The 24514-nt window shown below is 38.3% G+C and overlaps 1 protein-coding gene across 1 annotated transcript; it reads right to left on the bottom strand.

Moving 5' to 3' along the window:
- Window positions 1–12888: 12888 nt before the first annotated feature.
- LOC143026546 (protein XRP2-like) lies at window positions 12889–24503 on the bottom strand. The gene is made up of 7 exons (XM_076187120.1): window positions 24357–24503; window positions 21700–21909; window positions 21332–21504; window positions 21020–21173; window positions 19322–19478; window positions 17374–17529; window positions 12889–17204 (listed from the first exon to the last, which is right to left on the bottom strand). Exons 1-7 carry the CDS (start codon window positions 24434–24436, stop codon window positions 17073–17075), a joined length of 1062 nt encoding a protein of 353 aa, XP_076043235.1. The 5' UTR covers window positions 24437–24503; the 3' UTR covers window positions 12889–17072.
- Between the last annotated feature and the right edge of the window lie 11 nt (window positions 24504–24514).

The raw sequence follows: 24514 nt of genomic DNA on the forward strand, positions 1-24514 counted from the left end.
GTTCTGGTCACTGATCTCTCGTTGACGTCGGCAGGCGGGTGTACACCGCCCGTCTGCCCCCCCTCGCACCGCCCCTTGATCAGCTCTAAAAGGACTTCAAACCCAGTCTGGGGATAAACAGACAACGCTCGCCCCACCTGTGGCTTATCAGGTTCGCCCTCGCCAGCGGTGGCGGCGGGGAGTTATCTCCTTGCCGCTCCCGTTCTGGTCACTGATCTTTCGTTGACGTCGGCAGGCGGGTGTACACCGCCCGTCTGCCCCCCCTCGCACCGCCCCTTGATCAGCTCTAAAAGGACTTCAAACCCAGTCTGGGGATAAACAGACAACGCTCGCCCCACCTGTGGCTTATCAGGTTCGCCCTCTACACGCGGAAAGTGAAATCAACTCACTTCTCGTAAGATACACACATACACCTCTCACGAACAGAGCCACAAATCACGCACAAACATATACACTTACTTTTTCTTCGACTAAAATTCGCTTCCTTTCTAACTTTCTCTTCTACTACATCTTCTCATTTCAGTTTACCTCCCACTAAAGATTTTTCCGTTTTTCCACCTTTCTCTACTACTACGCCTCCTACCATTTTCTAAACTTTAGTTGGTGATCCTAACCCCGTTGGTAATCCTAACCTCCGGCGTCAGGCGCTTCCCTCCAAGCTCCTGGTCCAATCCTCCTAAGCCATGACAACAATCTAGCCCCTAATCGCTCGCAATTCGCCCGGTGGCAATAGCCCTCTTTTATATACTACTATCTTCTCATTTTCTAACAGACATTTTTCCCCTCCCACAAAACCCGATCCCGCGCAAGCGAGGTGGTCTTTTCTTGGAATCCAGAATCCAGAACAGTACCCACCAGACCGACCAGCGCACAAGCTACATCTCCTCGTCCAGACTTCTAGCTGTCCCATCGAGCCTCGCCGTCATCATCTGCTACCGCCTCGCTGACGTTAGGCTCCACGTCCAGCTACAACCATAAGCTCCACTAAGCTGTGGCCTTAGTCCGAGCTTCACCTATATTTCTCATGTGACACTTCTAGTGTCGCACCTTGTGGCTAATTACCAAAAGAAAGAGATTAGATATTTTGTGTTGATTTTCATTTGTCCTGCCGTTGTTCCGAACTAAAACTACTACAGATGTAAGGTGATGAGCCCACGCTAGGAAGGGTTGAGTAGCTGCGACCGAACCCGTCAACTTTGCCCTATGCCCTTTAATTTTTGGGGCAGGTAACAGTCATTACTAGGAACTGGAGAAAAGTGCAGGATTCGAACCCCCAACGGTGCCACCAGTGCACATAGTGAATGAGCTAACCAGATGGAAGGTGGCAGATAAAGATAAGTTTAAAAATGTTTGGATAAGAAGAATTGCAAAGAGGAAGAATGAACAAAAGAAACAAAGTAAATAAAGCAATAAACAATGAAGACATTTTTTCTATTGGAGGGGTAGTTGTGTGGCACAAGCCTACATCAACAAATAAGTCTCGTTCAACCACATATTCCATTCTTTAATCTTGGAAATAAAGGGCCATCATGTATATATTAACAACCACAATGCACTTTAATTCTAAGCCATCAAAGGTCGACATGCAGAAATTGAAATGTGGTACTGCCAAGGACTCGAATCCGGCATCCTCATGGCAAGTGCGACAGTGACTTACCAATTAGGCTATCAAGAGATATCAACGTCTGTGATGGCTTATAATTAAACTGCACTGTGGTTGTTAAAATATATCTCTAATCACTGGGAACCATTCAGTGTTGAACATATATGTATGTATATTTATATATATATATATATATATATATATATATATATATATATATAGATATATATATATATATATATATATATATATATATATATATATATATATATATATAGATATATATATATTGTCAGTGTATTTGGGCAGGAGTTTTTCTCTAATGCATGTGAAACAAATGAAAATTCTTTTAATACAACAGTGTACACAAAACCCACTAACCCTGGACACTGCCTTAATGGATCCAGTGAGTGCCCTCAAAGATATAAGGACTCTACCATCAGTGCCTATATTCGAAGAGCACTAACTCACTGCAGCACATGGACACAAGTGCATGATGAAATCGAACGTTCCACTCAAGTTCTGATCAATAACGGCTTCAATGAAAAAGGGATAAATTTTCAAAGAAAATAATGGACGGCTGGCATAACAACAACAATGATAAACAAAATAAAGAGAAAATCAACATATATTATAAATCCACTTTTTCGTCAGCTTATAAAGAAGATGAACGCATTATGAAACAAATTATAAAAAGAAACATTAAACCAGTCAATCCAGAAAAAATACTAAATCTAGTTATTTATTATAAAACTAAAAAAACTAGCCACCTTCTTATTAGAAACAGCCCCCTACAAGAGAGAAAGGAACTTCAGAAATCACATGTCATCTATAGGTTCACATGTACACGAGGGAACTGTGAAGCCCTCCCATCCACCTATATTGGCATGACGACAATGAGGTTATCCCGTCGCCTCTCATACCACCTGACATCTGGAGGCCCCAAAAATCACTTAAGAGAAGCCCACGGCATAACACTAGCAAGAGAGACACTAGAGAAAAACACCGAGATTTTGGATTTATGTACTGACGATAGACGCCTCCCAATTTTAGAAGCGTTGTATATTAAAGAGTTGAGCCCAAACCTAAATGTACAAGCAGAAGACCTTAGAGCCCTTCCAAGCATGAGACAAACCGTTACAAATACAAACATGAGACATAACACCACAAACGCCAATACGAGACAAAACGCCACTCGTCCAACTACGAGACAAAACGCCACATTCCGCCACAACACAAACCCGGAGGCTCCCTAGCGCACGTGACATTTAGTCCCTGCCCGTAATACCAGGTGACCTCCCCCAGTGATTAGCAAGTATAGGAACTCTAGTATAAAACTTAGATTTTACTAGAATCTTCGGATTAATTCTTATCCCTATAGCTACTGAAGAAGGGTCTTGAACCCGAAATCGCGATCTAGCTAATATGACTACATACAGCCAAGTCATAAATTTCCTTCCTAAGGAAAACAAATCCTTAATAAGGTATATGGAAAATACCTTTAAGAAAATTATTAATGCACAACTAGCCATCACTTTTAATGAAACATATATATATATATGTATATATATATATATGTATGTTTATATATATGCATATATATATATATATATATATGTATATACATATCAAGGACTACTATTACACAGGACGTGCGCACCCAGATCCCTGGGTCCGCTAGCGGAGGCCATTGCTTTCTTTGTAACCTAACATTTTATATTGGACAAATATATCAAAACTGAAAAAAGTATTGCTAAAAAGAGACAGGCTTATAAGAAATATAAGTGCTCGGGTGCATCTAATGACTATGAAAATTATGTATCAATACAGAGAGATTTAAAAAAGACAATAAGGAAAAGAAAACGTTAATACGAAATGAACATCGCTGATAAATCCAAAGAGAATCCCAAAGAATTCTATAGTTACATTAGAGATAAAAAGGTTGTTAGGAATCACATTGGTCCACTATTATCTGCTGACGGTCAACTTGAATATTCAAATGAAGGAATGTGTAATATCTTAAACAATTATTTTAGCTCGGTATTCGTAAACAAAACACCTCAAAGTGAATTCCAAACTGAAACCTGTGAAAAGTCTGGGGTAAACTTACTCACTACGGTAAATATAACAAAAGAAAAAATTAAAAGGTGTATAGACAAACTCAAAGTTAATAAAACACCAGGGCCTGACGGTTGGCATCCAAGAATCTTAAAGGAAATGGAAAATAAGATTGTTGTTCCATTAGAAATTATTTTCAAGAAATCCATCATATCCGGAGATGTCCCAAGAGAATGGAAGCTAGCTAACGTTACTCCCATATTCAAAAAAGGTGACAAAAAGAAACCAAATAACTATAGGCCTATAAGTTTGACTTCAATCGTAGGAAAAATAATGGAAACTATCATCAGAGATGCTATCGAACATCATTTAGAAAGTAACCGTTTGATAAATGATAGCCAGTATGGTTTCAGACGGAAACGTTCTTGCGTGACTGACTTACTTGAATTCTACAACACAGTTATCTCGAATTATGACAAAAGAAACAATATAGATTTAATATATCTAGACTTTGCAAAAGCTTTTGATACCGTCCCACACGAAAGACTACTTACTAAATTAGCTTTGCATGGAATAAGTGGTAGCCTATTAGGTTGGACTAGTAATTGGTTGAATGGTCGAAAACAGAGAGTTGTTTTAAATGGAAAAACTTCTGGATGGAAAAGTGTTGCAAGTGGAGTTCCTCAGGGTTCCGTTCTTGGGCCACTTCTATTCATAGTATATATAAATGATATAGACCATGGACTAAAATCTACTGTTCCCAAATTTGCTGATGATACAAAACTGTGCGGAGTGGCAAATGATCACTCAAACCAATTAGATATTCAAGTAGATTTAGATAAATTACAGCAATGGTCTGAAAAGTGGCTAATGAAATTTAACACAAGTAAATGCAAGGTAATGCACATAGGTAAAAATAACAGTATACGATAGGCGAGTGATACACCGGAGTTCGTCTATTCTTTATTGATGAGTGACGCCTACTGGCGGCTGGTGTGGATACAGTGGGTAGGCACGGTAGTGGTGCCTGCCTGGAGCCCAACTTATCCTACATCCCCCTCCCAAGACAATTAAATGGACCATATGGTAAATTTAACAAAACTAGCAATGTTAAGTGTTCACAATTCCGAGAAAACAATATGTTTAACACAAAAGCAAAGTGAGGGATATCTATTGTTCCTTCGTGAGAGGAACACACACACACATACACACACACACACACACACTGACACTGCGGACACGAAAACTCGCAATCCGCCGCACACTGAGTGGAACGAGTAAAGTAATCACTTATGGACTCACTGGGTTCTTGCACTGCGGAGAAAAACCGAAACCACTCCGCCGCCTGGTTGGACGCCTGCACGGCCATGCACCCAATAGCGTCCAGTGCTCCTTGGATGGAGAGAGCCTCCCATTGCTGCGTGGTGAATCTAGAGTCCAAAGAGCGTTGTAGGGTCGGCGTGCAGAGGAGACGGATATGAAGGACCGCCTCAGCAGGTGCAAAGTCGCTGAGGGCCAGCCAGTACTCCATGGAGCGCCTCCAGGATCGGAAAGCTGCCGTGGACATACTTAGGTCACATTTCTCGGGTGCTGAGGACCGAGGAGCCGATGAGTGGTGTCTGGGCTGTGCCGCTACCTGGCGTTGCAGGGCTGTGATGGCTTCCGACTGTGCCAAGAGAAGCCGGTGAGCTTGCCCCAGGGCTGTGGATGCTTGAGGGGACCCACGGCTGGACCGTGGGGTCTGAGCCGGTAGACGAAGACGACGTCCGGCCATGTTGAGTGCGTAGGTCGTGAACCGGTCACTGCGCCATATACGATAGGCGAGTGATACACCGGAGTTCGTCTATTCTTTATTGATGAGTGACGCCTACTGGCGGCTGGTACGGCTACAGTGGGTAGGCACGGTAGTGGTGCCTGCCTGGAGCCCAACTTATCCTACAAACAGTAAGTACGATTACAATTTATTTGGTAATTCGTTAACAAAAGTGGATAGTGGAAAAGATCTCGGCGTAATTATCAGTAACGATCTCAAATCATCCAAGCAGTGTATTTCAGCCTCTGAGAAAGCAAATAAGATTCTGGGACTGATTGCGCGATCTTTTGATTTCAAAAGTCCATCACTCATTAACAAGCTATATAAATCGTTAGTTCGTCCACATTTGGAATATGCTGTTTCTGTATGGTCACTGAATCTCATTAAAGACATTGACAGACTGGAAAAAGTACAACGGCGAGCCACAAAACTGATTCCAAATATCAAAAATAAATCATACGAAAATCGACTAAAACACATGAATCTGTTTTCCCTAAAAAAAGCGTAGACTCAGAGGTGACTTGATACAGGTCTTTAAGATTTTAAAGGGAATTGACAACATCAAAAGTGACAAAATTTTCACATTGAATGAAAATCAGACAAGAAACAATGGTCTCAAACTGTCCGGAAATAGATTCAATTTGGATGTAGGTAGAAACAACTTTGCCAACCGTGTAGTAAATGAATGGAATAAACTTCCTGCACAGGTAGTGCAATGTAGTTCAGTTCGAAGCTTTAAGAATCAGTTAGATAAATACCTAAGTAAGATGCTGTAATGATTATAATTTATCTTATATTATTTGTTTTTGTTTTGTTATCATTTGTCTGTCTGATTTTCATTTATTATTAGTTATATGTCAATTTATTATTATTTACTATTTACCTGTTTGTTTATTATTTAACTATACCTATGCATTTATTTATGTATTTTATTTGTTATTTACATTATTATAGTATTTATTTATTGTTTTATTATTAATATGATTTTTTTCGCATCCGACCTAGATATGGATCAAAAGGTCTCCTGTCGGCATGCTCCGCCTTTGTAATCCTTTGTAAGAGAGTTGATGATAGCAAATACAGTGTTTCGGAAGAAAATCAAGCATATGTACACATGGGAGAGGGTGGTGGAGGGAAAGGTGGTAGATAGAGCCCTAATGGATTATGTAGTGGTAAATAGGATTATGATAGGAAGAGTTAAGGATGTACATGTGCTAAGGGGAGAGGGTGGGGGAATATCAGATCATTTTTTGGTGGAAGGTAAGTTGAGAGTGGAGGATAGGTGGAGAAAGAGGAAAAGGACAGAAGGTAGGGAGGTTCTTAGAGTGAACTCTTTGAATGAAAAGGGAAAGGAGAATGAGTGCGAAAAGAAGCTGAAGGAGGAGTGGGAGGGAGTAAAGGATAGAGTGGAGCTGGGTGTGGAGGAGGAATGGGGATGGTTCAAGGAGGGAGTCATAAAGTGTGCAAGGATGGTGTGTGGAACAAGAAGGACAGGGGGAAATAGAAGAAAGGGTAGTGAATGGTGGGATGAGGAAACAAAGAAGGTTGTTGAAGAGAAGAGGCGAGCTTTCACAGATTGGTTACAAAATAGGACGAGGGAGTCATATGAGAGGTACAAAGAAAAGAAAAGAGATGTAAAGCAAAAGGTAAAGGAGGCAAAGAGGAGATCAGATGTGAAATGGGGTAAGAGTATGACAGAAAATTTTGAAAGCAATAAAAAGATGTTTTAGAAAGAATTTAAGAGAGGAAGAGGAGGCGAATCAAGTAGAGAAGAAAAGGTAAAAGGTGCAGATGGAGAGATGATAATGGAAGAGAGGGCAGTAAGGGGAAGATGGGCAGAATATTTTAGGGAGTTGCTAAATGTGAAGGAGGATAGGGAGGGAAAGATAGCTGCAGTGGGAAATACGAAGAAAATGAGAGTAATGAGTGGGGAGAATGGAGGAGAAATAAGGAAGGATGAGGTGAAGGCAGTTGTTAAGATGATGAAAGCAGGTAAGGCACCTGGTCTGGATGGATGCCATGCAGAATGTCTGAAAAAGGGAGGTACAGTGATGGTGGACTGGCTGGTGAGGTTATTTAATGTTTGCTGGAGAGAGAGTAGAGTGCCGGAGGACTGGAGGAGTGCCTGTATAGTTCCTCTTTACAAGGGAAAAGGGGACAAGTGTGAATGTAATAGTTTCAGAGGGATTAGCTTGTTAAGTGTAGTTGGGAAGGCTTATGGGAGGATCTTGATTGAGAGGATTAGGAGAGGAACAGAAGGAGTAATTGGTGAGGAACAGTGTGGATTTAGGACGGGTAGAGGTTGTGTAGATCAGATCTTTGTGGTAAGACAGATATGTGAGAAAGCTATAGGAAAGGGGAAGGATTTTTTTTTTGGGCTTTTATGGATCTGGAAAAGGCTTATGATAGGGTAGACAGAAAGGCACTGTGGGAGGTTATGCAGATATACGGGATAGGAGGAAAGCTTCTAGGAGCTGTCAAGAGTTTTTATGTGAGTAGTAGAGCTTGTGTCAGGATTGGAAATGGAGAGAGTGAGTGGTTCGAGGTAAAGGTGGGACTTCGTCAAGGATGCGTTATGTCGCCCTGGCTGTTCAACTTATACATGGATGGGGTGGTGCGAGAGGTGAATGCAAGGGTAGTGGGCAAGGGATTGGAGATGATTAAAGAAAATGGAGAAAAATGGGAGGTGAGCCAGCTGTTGTTTGCGGACGACACTGCGCTTGTAGCAGGATCAGAGGAGGGATTGAGGAAGCTGGTGGCAGAGTTTGGGAGAGTATGTGATAGAAGAAAGCTGAAGATAAATGTGGGTAAAAGTAAGGTGATGAGATGTACAAGGGGTGAAAGTGGCAGTAGACTGGAAGTGAGCATTAAGGGAGAGCGACTGGAGGAAGTGGATAGTTTTAGATACTTGGGTGCAAATGTGGCAGGAAAAGGTGGAGTGAAGGTGGAGGTAGAATGTAGATTGAGAGAAGCGAGTAAATGCCTTGGTGGATCAAAGAGTGTAATGAGGAATAGACATTTGGGAATGGATGCTAAGAGGAGACTGTATGAAGGAGTGATTGTGCCAACAGCACTGTATGGGGCAGAAACATGGAACATAAGAGAAGAGAGAAGGAGTTTGAATGTGTTTGAGATGAGGTGTCTGAGAAGTATGATGGGGGTTACTAGGCTAGATAGAGTGAGAAATGAGGAGGTGAGGAGGAGAACAGGGGTGGAAAGGGAGTTGGGAGATAGGGTTGATGAAAGAATATTAGGATGGTTTGGACACATGGAAAGAATGAATGAAGAAAGACTAGTAAAAGAGGTATGGAAGGCAGATGTGGAGGGAGTGAACATGAGGGGACATCCTAGGATGAGGTGGATGGATGGGGTGAAGGGGGCTTTGGGGAAGAGGGGAATATCTGTTGAGGAAGGACGGGAGAGGACAGAAGACAGGGGTGAATGGAGAATGGTTATATATGGATGATGGTGTGATTGCATGAGGTGGTGGGTGAGGTAGTATTTGTAAGCAAAATTTGACGCAGCCCGAAGGGATTTCTCCCCGTCCTCTCCTTTTATGCAATGGGGGGACGGAGAGGAGGGGGGTCGCCGATTTAATGAAGCGGCCTTGCTGTGTATGTGCTGTGTCTTGCGACACTGCTTGTGACCCAGGGCAGTGGACAAGGTGCAGGGATGACCCGTCATCCAGGAGGTGCTCAGATAGGATGGAGGGTGGATGGGTGTGGAGTGTATTCAGGGATGGAATGGGTGGAAATGATTTTATGCCTTTCCCTTTTTGGCTACCTCCCTTGTAAGGGGGAAAAAGCCTTGGTATATGTATATGTATGTAGAAACCTAACATTGTATATAGGACAAATATATCAACTATTGACTTATTCAATGCAATATAAGTTAATATAAATTTTTGTAGTGAAATAAGAAACTATTTTTAATGCACTGTTATGCTTTGAAATGCCAATTTTAGCCGAACTTAACAAGTATTATTGTATGAGGTTAGTGGACACCAGGGTTGGCAATTTTTTTTTTTTTTTTTATAAAAATAGATTTTTATTTAAATCAGATTTATTTGATTTAAATAGATTTTTTTTTTTATATAAATTTTAAATATTGTGGGGTTGCTATCTGATATGCGATCTGATTGCTAAAGGACATTTTTAGCATATCAATATAAGGAGCAGTGTTATATAGACTTGCCACAAGTATGCAAGGAACGGTATAAGCCGTGAGGACGGTATGCTCAGGTTCACTCGATTCCTCCAAGAGTTTTCTCATCTTGGTGACATTTGCTGCATTGTCTGTCACAACACTTCCAATGTGACAACCAAAATCTTGTTCAGCCTTCTTGATCGAATTTTGTACAAGTTGTAGAAGATATTCAGCAGTGTGAGGTTTCCTTGATGTGTCTATTGTGTCAACTAAATAAATCTGACCAGTGGATGTTGTTAGAATGACACATATTATGGGCTCATTATGGATGTTAGACCACCCATCAATTGAAAGACATACAGTTTCATTATTCAGGTCATCTGCACACTCTTTATATTCCTTTTCATACACAAGATCCAAGTACTTATCAGCAATATCTTTTCCGGATGGAGGAATATAACCTGGCCTCAGGCTCTGAACCATCTTGAGAAACTGAGGATGCTGAACAAGACGAAATGGTGAATTTGTAGCAGATATAATTCTTGTAACTTCTTTGTCGAGATTTTCCTTTTGAGAGGCTGAAGTTTTTATGATAAATCTGTCCAGAGATGTTGATGACTTTCTTTTAGATGAAAATGATTTAGCAGAAGTGGCGCCTGTGGAGGAGTCTGATAGTGACCTTTTTAATGGTGGAGTCAGGTTTGCAGATAATTCAAGTGGAGCCGATGATGAAGGGATGTCTGTGGAGGAAGGACGGGAGAGGACAAAAGATAGGGGTGAATGGAGAGGGGTTGTGTATAGATGTGATGCATGAGTGGGAGTGGGTGGGGGATGGTAGGTGAGGAAGTATGTATGAGAAAAATTTGACGCAGCCCGAAGGGATTTCTCCCCGTCTTCTCCTTTTCTGCATGAGGGGACAGAGAGGGGGGGGTCGCTGAATTTATGAAGCGGCCTTGCTGTGGATGTGCTGTGTCTTGCGACACTGCTTCTGACCCAGGGCAGTGGACAGGATGCAGGGATGACCCGTCATCCAGGAGGTGCCAAGATAAGAGGGAGGGAGGAGGGTGGAGGAGAGTGGAATATATAGGAAATGGAATGGGTGGGAGTGGTTTCTATGCCTTTTTCTTTTTGGCTACCCCCCATGTAAGGGGAAAAAGCCTTTGGTATATGTATGTATGAATGTAAATTTCTGGATGGCAGTTACTTCTGAGTAAGGTTTATTCAAATATATAACTAAGAGTATATTAAGGTAATAATGAAAATATAATAAAGCTGAGTTGTTTATTAAAATCTACAGTATTAACATTGTGAGGCAATACACAAAATCTTGTTAGATACTGTGCAACTATTTCACAAAATTCAAGTTGATGCTTGCATTAAAAATGTTATAATAGCTGATGTGCAGTGCAAACTTCAACCTATATAAAATACTCTAGATGTAAAACAAATATTCTCAAAGTGAAAACACTTCCTCTTAAAGCATTCTGATATGTAGAAATTCACTCAAATGTGATAAATGCCTTTCAATAAAAATTCTACATTTCAGTGAAAATATTTCATAGATTTCCAATTCTTAAGGCTTTGCATTTCTGATATGCAATTTGTATAAACTACTAACACACACACACAGAAACATCTATAAAACATCCAATATCACATATATCCTAGAGCTTTACATGTGCTTCTATGGCTTCACATATATAGTAAAATTTATAAAACTATCAATAATGAGTCTCATCATACACATGGATTCATTTTGCCAGTGTTTTATAACTCTACCTATCTATATTCTCCTGAAGGTAGGATATCGTAACTTATTACATAATGGTACAAATGCTGCATCTACTGTGCAATGTTGACAATGCTCAGGTATAAAGTGACAGAGCCTGCCCTAACTCTTGTACAGCCCAAATGAAAAATAATTTGGAGTTCCCTTTGTCCTTTTATGATAAATATGTAAAGACATTACAAATTACTGACAAGACCACCCTTCTGTTTTCTTTCGTATACATTTAGGGTTTTGGTTTTATTTTCTTGAAAAATAAAGTATAAATATGACACTAGGGTTAGAGGTCTAATCCCCTCCCCCTTCCTGCCTTCTTTAATCTTTAGGGCCCTAATTGAAAGATGAATTCAGTCATAGTCAGGGCCGGTCCTGAGAGTGAGGTATTATTGCAGATAAGCAAATGATATCTGTGCTAAACGATTTGGTCTTAATAAAAGTTGAAACCCATTTTTGGAATGTGGGAGATAAGTGACAAGTACAAGACCCTGTCTACATGAAATAATCTACAAATAAATCATTGTACAATAGGGTTCCACACAGCCTGATGGGACTTGCATCTGAGAGATAGTCATAAACTTATTATCAAAGTTTAAATAAAATTTGATGATGTCCAATAAATTAAAAGAGTTTGTGATTACTTACAGTACTAACCATTTCAAACCAACATCTTTATATCCTAAGACACATTTCAGTAATTTCATAGCAGCAAACCATCATCATGCCTCTTATACCCAGAGAGGAAGTGCAAGCACTATATAGGAACTTCTTTACATGTCATAGTTAACACAAACTCAAAAATCATAAAGCAAATGGTAACTTTTGGAATGGGTAGAACAGGATTCATCTCATTCTTAATAAAGAAAAGAAATTAAATGTTTCTGATGAATTTCCTTATAGCATGAGTCATCTGTTTAGTATATTGTACATTGTAGATATACATGCCATATTATCTCAATCTGCTGAAGGGAGTACCACACCCTCAATGGGGTCTCAATTAAGATTATAGTTATACCAGGGTCTATCCTTCAGCTAGATATAATTGTTAGCATTTACTATATATATAGTAACACTGAAATAAAGATGAACACAAACCATGAAGTAGTCCAATCCAGTATGAATTTTGTAAAACAAAATATTAATTCATTATGGAAAACTACACCAGTTAACAAAAAAATACAATTTCAAGTACATACATACACAATGTATATACATATATACATACCAAAGAGCATTTCATCCTCTTTATAAGGAGGGCTAGCCAAATCAAAGTAAAGTATTTAATAATGATTGTTGCCTTGAGTTTCATTGACATGAAGCTTGTAGCCCCACAGCAGCCAGGAACAACACTTAGGACCTCCTATCAAACTCTCTCTTTCTCTTAAAAAAAGAAAGAAAGAAAAAAGTGTATATATATACATATACATATATATATATATATATATATATATATATATATATATATATATATATATATATATATATATATATATATATATATATATATTGTATCAGTGTGGGCCTGTTTTCATGCCTTTAGCTAGCATGAGGAAGAGAACTGTTGCTAGTTGTCAGCTCCCAATGGAAAAAGAAGGAAGAACAGATAGAGGTGCTGGAAAGATATTGATATCTTAGGCCTGGTATGGAAACTTGAATGACACTCCCTCAGGGCTGCACCTAGAGATGGAGGGAAGGTTGTTGACAGGTTTTTGAAAACAGCCAGTAGAGAAAATGAGTCTCTGTGATGTTCATTTTGCAGGATCATCTCTGGCAGGTACCCATCATTGGTCTCTCAATAATGAAGATTTAAACACTGAATCCTGAGTTGGTAACTCACTTTCTATGGGTACATTATGTCAGTGTGAAAGTGACAGCCTATGTCTGGCATGACTGATCTTAATGTTAAGTCATATATATATATATATGTATATATATATATATATATATATATATATATATATATATATATATATATATATACATACATATATACATACATACATGTGAGACTAAGAGTACACTAATCATTCAGGGAAAATAGCAAGTAATTGAAAATTATACCTCAACGTTAAAATCTACTACAGTAACACCAGTTATTTTTGTTTGTATTTTGCAGATTTAAATATCTGCAGCTTTCCCCCCTGAAGTTACACTACTGTGTAAAGATTTATCTGCAGCCCCATAGATGGTGATTCATGCCAAGTAATTCCCACCACAACCTGTTTGGTGTGAAGATTCATTGCCACCCAGCTACTGCCTCTGCATAGCATCAGTTGGTCTGCTCCAGCCTTATGCACTATTTCTTTATGTTCTCATATGTAGTGGTTACAAATACAGAGCTGTGCTAACATGAGTGAAAAGGCAAGTTTACTGGCCTATTTTGTGCTCTCTGAGGTGAGAGACATATGTGGGTATTCAATACTCATGGCAATCTCATTTCCTCAACCTGCACAAACAGAAGAGGTTATCTATACTGAATGAAAACAATGATTGGTTTCATTGTGCTATTCCCTATGATTACGTGCATGAATGGAAGGAACTGATAATGGTTACCAGCATGTAATGGTCCTGATGGAGAGACAACAGAGAACTTCACTTTCCCATCGGCATTCCACAAAGCCAGTCACCATCCTCACCTCCACCTACAGGTGCAGTTCCTGACATTTCATTCCTGGACCAGACCCAAGAACTTTCTTCATATCTCCTTGCACTATTTTCCTTCCACTTTTTCACAATAATACCCGACAACTGGAAACTCCTCTCTTCCTCTTACTCACCAGTGATGTGGAAAAAGATCAACACTCACACAATCATTTCTCCCTAGAGAGATACCGTATTTTTCGGACCATAAGGCGTGGGAAAAATCCTTAAAATCGGCCAAAATCGTGCGGTGCGCCTTATGTGTGCCTTCAGTGCAAAAAAATGCCTCGGATAGTGACATACTATTTGACATGTTTCGTAGCTAGCCTGCCGATGGCGACAGTGCATGATAGGCCTAGCAAAAGTTACAACCAAGTTATAACCAAGATGCATGTATCTTGACAAGAAAATTGTGAAAACATCGACAGTTTTCGGGTCCATGCCACAGAATTCATTCACGCTATCATGGCTATGATATGATAGCGTCCACAACACAGACAGCCATTTTGCATTGGTATAGTCTCGCTCCACTCAGACTGTAGTCATTTGGGTATTTTTTTAGTTTCGATCATGGGCCCAATATAGCAATATAAAATTAATTATTAATTTTGTAAATTAAAATGTATTAACGTAATATGCAATTTTGTGGCCGGAAATGAAAATAAAAAATACCTTGCTACAAGCAAATATGCTAATGAACAAAGTCGGTAGCATAGGATCGGGACGCCAATGTCTCTCACGACGACAACAACGAGGACGAGCCGGATGACATTTAATTTGCAGGTAATGATTTATTAAACACAGGTTAGGTTAGGTTAGATGAATTTATCACCCTTTCATATCTTCAACATCGGCATTTATCATAACAAACATGGCGTACCATTCGTCCGACACGACTTCGTTACTTACGAGATCTGTTTCAGCACATTTTTTGTTTTTTATTTCCGCTCACAAAATTGTATATTACGTTGATACATTATAATTTACAAAATTAATAATTAATTTTTTATTGCTATATTGCGCCCATGGTTGAAACTAAAAATTTACCTTCATTTGTAATCTTGTGTTTTTAAGTGAATAGAGAATTCCGGGAATAAAACTGCTAATGTTGGTTTTATTCCCCACAATTCCCGTAACTTGTTTGTTGTTTTTTAGGAGTATTGGCAGGGCAGACCGTCCATGGAGGTGGTCTGATTTCACTGACCAAAATAAAAATATATATCATTTATTTTTGTAATTTTGCTAAATCCCAACCAATTTTTCTCATTCAACAACGAAAATGTTGTTCTGAATGCACTCACATATGCATGATTATCCGATGACGAGACCAGGTGCGCCTTATGTAAGGACAGGGAATAGCAAATTACGGGTGCGCCTTATGGTACGAAGCGCCTTATGGTCCGAAAAATACGGTATATGGAATGGCCTCAAGACTGTGACAGGATGATGTGAAAAGAACATGACAGCAATCAAGTGACTGGTTGCAGACAATTACCATAATAGTACCTATACTTTGTTCCTGATAGTCTGGCACTGAAACCCCCACCCTTTTGGTAGTTTTGATAGTCACCATTACCTAATTGGTGGAGATAATATATTCAAAGGAATTCAAATTCCTTCAGTGTTTCTCATCAGTATCCTTATCCAAATAAAGATTTGCAACAAGTAAAACAAGTTGTTAACATTTTTATACAGAACTGTGAAATGGGTAGGGCTTTGGTGTTAGAGTGCAGTAAATAGTCTATACTTTTAACATCCATCATCCAAGCATATAAGTATGTACCAAAGGGCCTCTCTCTCTTACAAGGTAAGGGCTGAGTCAAGACACCCACCCACATTAGAAATAAATAAAAACTTATTCAACTACCCCACCCATCTCAGCATTCAATCATGTTCCTAGAAAAAAATTTGGTTCCTCAAAGAGGGGAAGAGATAGATGACATGGCTTACCAGAGGAATTGGTATGTGCTCAAAGTATACACAATTACAAAAATAAGTAGAAAGGTATGGTAACTTCTAGACCATAGAAATAATATTTAACATGATAAGGTACTGCAAGTTTCATCTTAGTTATCTGTAAAAATTGATGAGCACAGTTCCTTTATCATGTCAAATCAGTTCCTGTATGCATTCCATGTTATCTTTGTTTATTTATTTATATATTATTCAATTAGTTATTTATTTATATATTTATCTGTTTATACTTTTTTGTAAAATATATGATTGTCACCAATATTGTAAGATATATGATGAATTAAACTGCAATCCAAAAGTTGCCCTAAAATATATACTGTCCTGCACTATAATTTCAATGACTGACAACCACTCCCTAAGACAAAAGGTATTAAAAAGAAGAAGAAAATAACAAAACCAGGTCCCTGGCTAAGGGTTACACCAGAATATAAGCCCACAACAGCTATGCATACATAATGGACGGATGAAATGAGATTCGTATCACACAAATTCATACAATATGCTGAGATCAAACCTAGACTAGAATAGAACAATAGTCAACAATGACCAAAACCATCTAAGAAGAAAGTGTATCAATAACCAGGAACAAGTGCTTTTCATTTGATCACTAGTATGTTATTCAGACTGAGGGTTGATGCTCTAAAAGTATTATACCCTTAACAATGAAGGAATGTCTAAAAGTCAACATAAAAAAGAAAGTTACAAATGACACATTACTAGCAGCTAAAAACAATGTGAAAGAGATATAATGAGCATCAGAGCCCTAAATATACTTTATGAAAGTTGCACTTGACTTAAGAAATTATTGATAATTGGCAAAATATAATAAGATTAACTAGTATATTTCAAATGTAAAGTTCTGATAAATGTAGAAATTTAAGGCTGTGAAAATATACTACTAATGTATAACCAAACAGACAGGGTAATGTCTCCTATCACATCTCTAAAAGAAATAATAATAATAGATAAATAAATAACAGTGCATAATAAATTTCCTTAGCATAACTCAAGCTGACATCCAAAATTGAGAAAAAATGGAACTACTTTGTTCCTGACTATAATGATAGTGTCATAGATGCATATGAAAAGAAAGCATCAATCTGCTTTTCATTTGTGTCTGAGTCTGATGTTACATAAACTACCTCCTTGAGCTTTCCTTCACAGTTTTCATTCATCCGAGAAGCAATCTGAAGAAGAAGAAGAAGAAGAAAAAAAAAAATGAATTATGGTATTTCCCTGGATTGTTAAATTATATGGAAGCTGTGTGCAAAACTAAATGTTTTTCAAATATTCAAAGTGTTGTATTGTAATTAGTTTAAAATATAGAATAAAAAGATAAAACCAAAAGCCTCTTACTTTGCTACAAACTTGCTGCACATCAAAACCAAGACATAGTAGGGCTATAACAGGTCCTTGATTCACAACCATTTTATATTTCTGTACCTGAAATACCCTTTCTGCATCACTTGGCTCCATTTTTACTTCACGACTCAACTGAATCACACTTTGAGGCTGAAACAGTAACAAGCATATTTGTCAAGTGCAATACAGTAAATGGAAAATAGTTTTATGGATTGTAGGGTTAATGACACAAAGCAAGAAGGGAAAGGAAGACATGACTTCTATACATATAAACCTCAAGGAAGGGCAGTAGTTTGCAAACAAAGACAGCCAAATCCAATTATGAGTGGATGAAATTAAAGGAAATAGATATAAATTCAAGAAAATTTGAAGAAAAAAAATCTTAAAAGATTTAGCTTCTTCAGTATATCACCAACATTTGTTTGAGGTAGTTCATCACAAGGACCCCTAGGAGGTATTGACTGCATCAATTTTATGAATTTGAATAAGTGAGGTGACATCTTTACAGACCAGAGTCATGCAGTATTCTTTTAGGATTACAGATTGACTTTCACTCAAAGAAAAATGCTGATCACTTTTAACTTTTACTACCCTTTTCTGCTACCCTCCTTAAAATTTTCCTTTAACAATTATGTGACTTCATCTCTTCAATGTGATATTGTCCTTATGGTAGAAGCACTGATAATTATGGGTCATGAAATATGTGTTCTGTGGATAGCCCCTACCTCAATCAGAAACATTAGGGGAAATCCTATAGCCATGGGTATTTTCTCATCTACTTAAGAGGTTTTTTTTACACGGTCTAACGGTTTGTCGAATGCGGTTCGACAGACACATGTTTAAAGTGATGTGTAAATTTTAACGCAGCCCGAAGGGATTTCTCCCCGTCCTCTCCTTATATGCAAGGGGGGACGGAGAGGGGGGGTCGCCGATTAAATGAAGCGGCCTTGCTGTGGATGTGCTGTGTCTTGCGACACTGCTTCTGACCCAGGGTGGTGGGCAAGGTGCAGGGATGACCCGTCATCCAGGAGGTGCTCAGATGAGAGGGAGGGTGGGAGGGGTGTGGAGTGTATTTAGGGATGAAATGGGTGGGAGTGTTTTTATGCCTTTCCCTTTTTGGCTACCTCCCTTGAAAGGGGGAAAAAGCCTTGGTATATGTATGTATGTATGTGAACATGTGAACGGGATATTTGGGGTTTAACCAACGTGTTCGACAACCAAATACTCCGTTCACACATCACTTTAAACACATGTCTGTTGAACCGCGTTCGACGAACCGTTAGACCGTGTGAACCCCCTCTAACAGGCATAGCTCACCTTCACTCATACAAGCTGGGAAATTAAAAATTGGATAAACATGTTGAGCAGAAGCCAAAATGATTCCCAGCCTTGTTGATTAACCATACATGGAGAGACTAGGAATACCATCCCAACCATCATTAAAGAATCAGAGAAAAAGAAGGGAATTGATTGTAGTGTTCAGATCATTGAAAAGGGTGGACAAAATTGACAGAGTAGATATTTTAGGATAAGAGAGTACCATGAGGTCATGAATACAAGTTAATAAAGACTGCATGAAGGATGTGAAGATATAGTTTTCTGTACAGATGCATAAACTGAAGTAGCCTAGGAGATGACACAGCACAAGCTGGAGCCATAAATATATCTAAAACAAGGTATGGTGCTTGGAGATTAAAGAGCCAGGACTCCATGGACAAACTCCTTCCTGTGCACTAAAATTGGGTAAATAATATTAGGTAAATGCACTTTCATGCCAAACTCATGGATTGTGATACTTATGACATCTCAATTCTTCATACTGCACCAAGATAAGGACACCTAACATTTTATATATTTAAATAAAGAATAAAGGTATAAGCCTATTGACAAAAATCATAAAAATATAATTACAATATGCTAAACTTAAGAAATTAAAACATACCAATTCATCTTTTAATACTGAAATGAATTCCTTTGCCCTTGCATGCTGCTGATCATTAAAGAAGAGAATGACCAATGATGCTTCATCTCTACCAACATTTGGAGAGCCTCGGGTGTAAGGAACAACACTTTGTGAAGGGTCAAAGCTCACTTGTACACTGTTGAGAAAGAAATGATCATTATTAATGTGAAAAAAACTGAATCAGTCTTTTTTGCTTAGATTTCATGTCTAAAACAAGAAAACTGCTGTGATAAAGACAAAATAAATTAAAGAACTATGACTTGCTCCCTACACAATGTTCTGCCCATCTGAAACCAAAATGTATTTATCATCAATCAGTTAATCCTCCACTGATCCAGTTCTCTCTTGCATAAGACATGCAGCCCTAAGAAAATTGGCCATAATCACCAATTCTACCCACAAGTTATTAGGTGAAGATATTTTGTGGAAAATTCTGAAATGGATGAGTGTTGTACAGTGCAATATAATGTGCCATGTGTCTTCTTTGTGGTGGCTACATCTAGGGCACTTTGTGTCCATTGCCAGCTCAATTCTGTATTCGTACTGTCTCAGTGTGGAGTGATTATCTGAACATAGGTATGCCAAAACTACTCTTGTTTGTCTTAGGAGTGATTTCTCTCTGCACTGATTTCTATAAGTCTGATGAAAAATGTATAGAATTTGTATATGTGTATGCATATACCAATCACCTTTTCCAACCTTGTAAAGGAGGGTCATGTGAAAGCATGGTTGATGGGCAGAACATTGTGTAGGGAGCTATACAGAAAAGGAAGGATGAGTTTCCTTACCTTTTATGGCATGCAGGTAGCATGGTGTATATGATTTTATGCCTTTCCCTTTTTGGCTACCTCCCTTGTGAGGGGGAAAAAGCCTTGGTATATGTATGTATGTATGTAGGTAGCATGGTAATAGCATTATTATCTCTCCACCATGAGAAAATGAAAAAAAAGTGCCCAAGGAGTGATACAGAGGAAATTTAAGAACAACAGAAACAAGAGAAGTCAAAGTTAAATAGAAGTTTGAAATTCTCAATAAGTGGAGCTTTGTTTTAAAATATAAAAGAATGCTTCATCACTCTGGTCCATAGGGGTACCATTATATTCCCTATTGCAATGACTGTTTATAAGTATGTAGCCAATATCCCTAGTATAGAGAAATATTAAAATTTATAGTCTATGAAGGAGTGTTTGTCTTGTGATCTATGTGTGTTATGTGTTTTTGTATGGAAATGTTATGAGGTACTAGGGGTAGGCTGTTGCAGACAATAACTGTTGTTTAGAATTTCACTGACTAGAAACTTAGCCCTGCAATGGCTGACAACAGTCTTGAAAGCCCCCTATAAATCATTCTGGAAAGAAACTGGACTACTGTTTATAAGGTATCAGTGTGGGTCTGTATACATGTTACCAGGTGAAATTAGTAAAAAGTGGGTAGCAATAGCAGGTATTCAGCTCTCCATATGTGACAAGGTGTAGGAAACATGGTTTAAGTTGATAGAGAGAAATCTTGGATCCCTGTCTTGAGAATGAATGTTTCCCTCTCCCCCTAAGTTTCATCTTAGAACCAGCTTGATGGTGGTGGCTGGATGCTTTGTGGCTTCTGGACTCCTACATAAGGAAACGGAGACTGCAAACTGATGTGCAGAACATAGGTGCATATAAAGTTCTTCCCACACACCTTTTTAGGAGTTCTGAAGTGGGGAGTTTGACTGACTGATCTACAGTTGCCTGACTCATAACAGACCAGTTCTTCTCTCCTTCCACAGGTGTGAAGTCGTGGATGTTGGCCCAGTTATTATTGAAGATACTGAGACTGGCTTTATCAAATTGCTCTGTCAAAATAAATCATCTTCATTATTCATCTACTTTACCCTAGATAAATCCTGTATACTATTTGTTTTTTACTGTTTGTATAATAAAGATCCTAAAATCAACACATCAAGCAAAGTTATTAAGGAAACTTGAGGAAGCATAAAGTAGTTTTGAATACCTTTAAGTTGAGGATAATAAGCTTGGAAACAACCAAAACGCATTTTGGTGGAAGCTTCAATGATTGGCTGGGTCTGACAATGTAAGAAAATATCCATTTTGTGGCAATCTCTAATGCGAAATTGTCCACAAGCAGCAACTACGATGCAATCCTGACAGTCTCGCAGAAATAAGCTTTGAAAGTATATAAAGAACTGGCTCATAATTTGGTTTCCTACAGGTATTTCTACAGGTAATAATAATCTCATTTATAATATCTATAGGTAATTTCTAATGGTACAAAGACAACCAATGCAGAGATAAATAATTATACAAAAGGTTATACTTTTATATTAGGGTGACAATATAGGGAGGACTTCAATTATATACCTTCCTGTAGTTGGGCCAATAAACATTGTGCACCCAGAGCAATCATCAACAGTTATGGTATTGATATGATCAAATAAATAGATGAAAGATGATTGACAGTTTTGGATGATAAACTGTTGGCCTTTAATAGTTCCTGGTAGTCGTCCATATTCTCCACTGGTTACATTTTCTATTGTGAAGTCAGCTGGGTTAACCTTCTCCCGGTTTTCCCTTAAAAAAAGAAAAACAAAATAAAACACTGTTTTACTTGGTATTAAAAGAAATTCAGTGACACTGCTTATCTCTACCATGACTTTAAAAAAACACGAAATGGTCAGACTAAATAATCAACCTTTCACACTGAATAATAATTGTTGCCTTGAGTTTCACTAAATGTAAAAACTGGAGCCCCAAAGCAGCTGACAATGGTCCTCAGGCCCTCTCACACATCTCTGTAGGAAGAAACATTGGAAAGTTGTCTGTGTTATATTGGTGTGGGACTATTTCTATGTCACTTGTTGAAAGTGGTAGTAGGATGGAAGCAGTCACTCGTTGTCAGTTTCCCATGTGTGAAAAGGTGTAAGAAATACACTTGAAGTTGATCAAGAGAGATCTTGGTCCCGGTCCAGAGACCGAGTGTCATCCCCATCAGGGCTTCACCTCCTAATGGAGGTGAGGGAATTGATGGGTTTTGAAAATGAGTAGTTTTACTCTCCATCTTGCAAGACCACCACCTGTCAACAGTCCTTTTCATGAAGAAATGGTGTGGTATTCAGTAGAAGGTGATAGTGAGGAGCCTACACCAGGAGGTGCATAATGGCCGAAGCCTTCACATCTGCCCTATTTCCTTGGACTTTTAGAGCAGTTAATACTCACTGAAGAGAATTGGGGAGGAGTGTGGGATTTGAATCCACAACTAAGCAAATGTGAGACCAGCACATTTCTTATTATACCACCAGCACAAGTAAAAAATCTCCTTTTTGTTTTTCTTTCTTTCATACTTCACATTGAAACAGCAGTCTATTTTGAACTTCCACTGTTGAAGGTTAGATCACTGGTTTTAAGAAAATGAATATCAAAGTAATGGAAAGGAGCTTGTAGGTGAATAGAATAGAATATAAACCTACTATCTATTTTGTGAAATACAACAAAGTGAATACACACACTTATGGTAAAATCAAGTTATGTAGTACTGTATAGTATTATGGCACTAAAATCTTAATAAGATATTTACTGCGTAAGTTGATTCATGAGGATTTAGAAGTATGGGGACAAAAGTAAAACAGGAGTACACCTAGAAGTTCTCTTAATCCATCACTCACCAACTGCCACTTGTGCAGACATTTGGGCCTGGGACATAAACCAACTTTGGGAATTAGTCCACAACATAAAATACCACCAATTCCCAAACGGAGTTTATGTCCTAGGCCCAAATGTCCACACAAGTGGCAGTTGGCAAGTGTTGGATTAAAAGATGTGGGTGTACTCTATCTGACATACAGCATATCTAATGCCAATCTGCAGAATGTGAGGAAAAAGTTTTTCATATAGATACATAAATATTTAGAATAGCTTAGAAGGTGATATAGCCTATGCTTAAACAAGATGAATTCAAATCTAAATATGATAATTGGAAATCAAGGATATAGACTAAGTTGGAACTGCACATGAATTTGTGGCTAGGTATGACAAAATAGGAGAGTATGAGACACGACCCAATGAGTGTTGCTCCTTTCTTGTATGCTACAATTAGGTAAATACCTACAATTTTAACTTTGAGACTTGATAATCCTCTATGAATAATGCAATTCTTCCTAGATTTGATTTAAGTTACCTTATAATATGGTCTATCTTATCCAACTAAACTTAACTTGTACTGTCTATCTTAGGTTTCATGCTATGGTTAAGAATATCTAATATATGCAACATCTTGCAGGAGGGGAATAAAATGTGACAAATTTCATAAATGAATCTTTCGGAAAAAATGTGGGTCAGACTAAGAGAATAGCAAAAATGCTAGTTTTTGAATAGATTGAATTTGATGTTAACAGAAATATATTATCATATTATGGAAAAGCTTATGGCAGAAGGTACTTCTACTTGACTGGGGCTGAAAATATTACCTTTGCTCTTTAGGCTTGGAGAGCTAAGGCAGGTAATGATTACTGGTGGCCAGTGTTGAACAAACTAGTAAAACTACATTACCAAAATATATATTCATAATCTTGGAAGATGTGTAATTTATTCTATAATTATTAAATACATTACACATCTAAGTAATATGTTTAAACATAAAACATCCTGCACTCAATTAAACACCTGGAGACTAACTAATATTTATAATTTTCCTATACTGAAGAGCACATATTCTCATATCAGGTTAAACACATGGAACTTAATAAGACTTGTTTTGGATTATTCATACCTTCTTTCAGATTTTACATTGGTTGTTTTGCCAAAACAAACCCCTCTATGAAACATCACGTGTAGACTAAGTTGCAATTGTTACAAGAAAGAGTTTGCACTAATTTTAGAGAGTTTCGAAGAGTATCCAGGTAACACCTTTACAGAAAAATAAGACGAAAAACACGCTCGTTTTCAAAGATGGGTCAAATTAAAGTCAAGGGAGTGGTCAGTGTAACAAGACTACTAATGTACATTTAACCATCTATACGAACCAGGAGTAGGTCTTTGGGACTTCCGTTTCTTTATTTGGGTTGCAGGAGCTAGCATCGCCTTTACTGTGTAGACAACCCATCTCCCTCTTTGTACTACGTTGACATTTAGACTGCAGACGACGTTCTTTCGTCTTTTTCCCGCGAAGAATTCCTTGACG

Source organism: Oratosquilla oratoria, chromosome 6, assembly GCF_046742065.1.
Source record: "Oratosquilla oratoria isolate Oo_2021 chromosome 6, ASM4674206v1, whole genome shotgun sequence".
In the NCBI taxonomy this organism is placed as follows: domain Eukaryota; kingdom Metazoa; phylum Arthropoda; class Malacostraca; order Stomatopoda; family Squillidae; genus Oratosquilla; species Oratosquilla oratoria.

Excerpts from the sequence above, each read along its gene's own strand:
- LOC143026546 (XM_076187120.1), bottom strand. The coding sequence starts at position 24,436 with ATGGGTTGTCTACACAGTAAAGGCGATGCTAGCTCCTGCAACCCAAAT. Across the intron at positions 19,479-21,019 it reads ACTTCAGAACTCCTAAAAAG|TGTACAAGTGAGCTTTGACC; the intron begins GTGTGTGGGAAG and ends CTTTCTCAACAG. Across the intron at positions 17,205-17,373 it reads TGCAGCAAGTTTGTAGCAAA|ATTGCTTCTCGGATGAATGA; the intron begins GTAAGAGGCTTT and ends CTTCTTCTTCAG.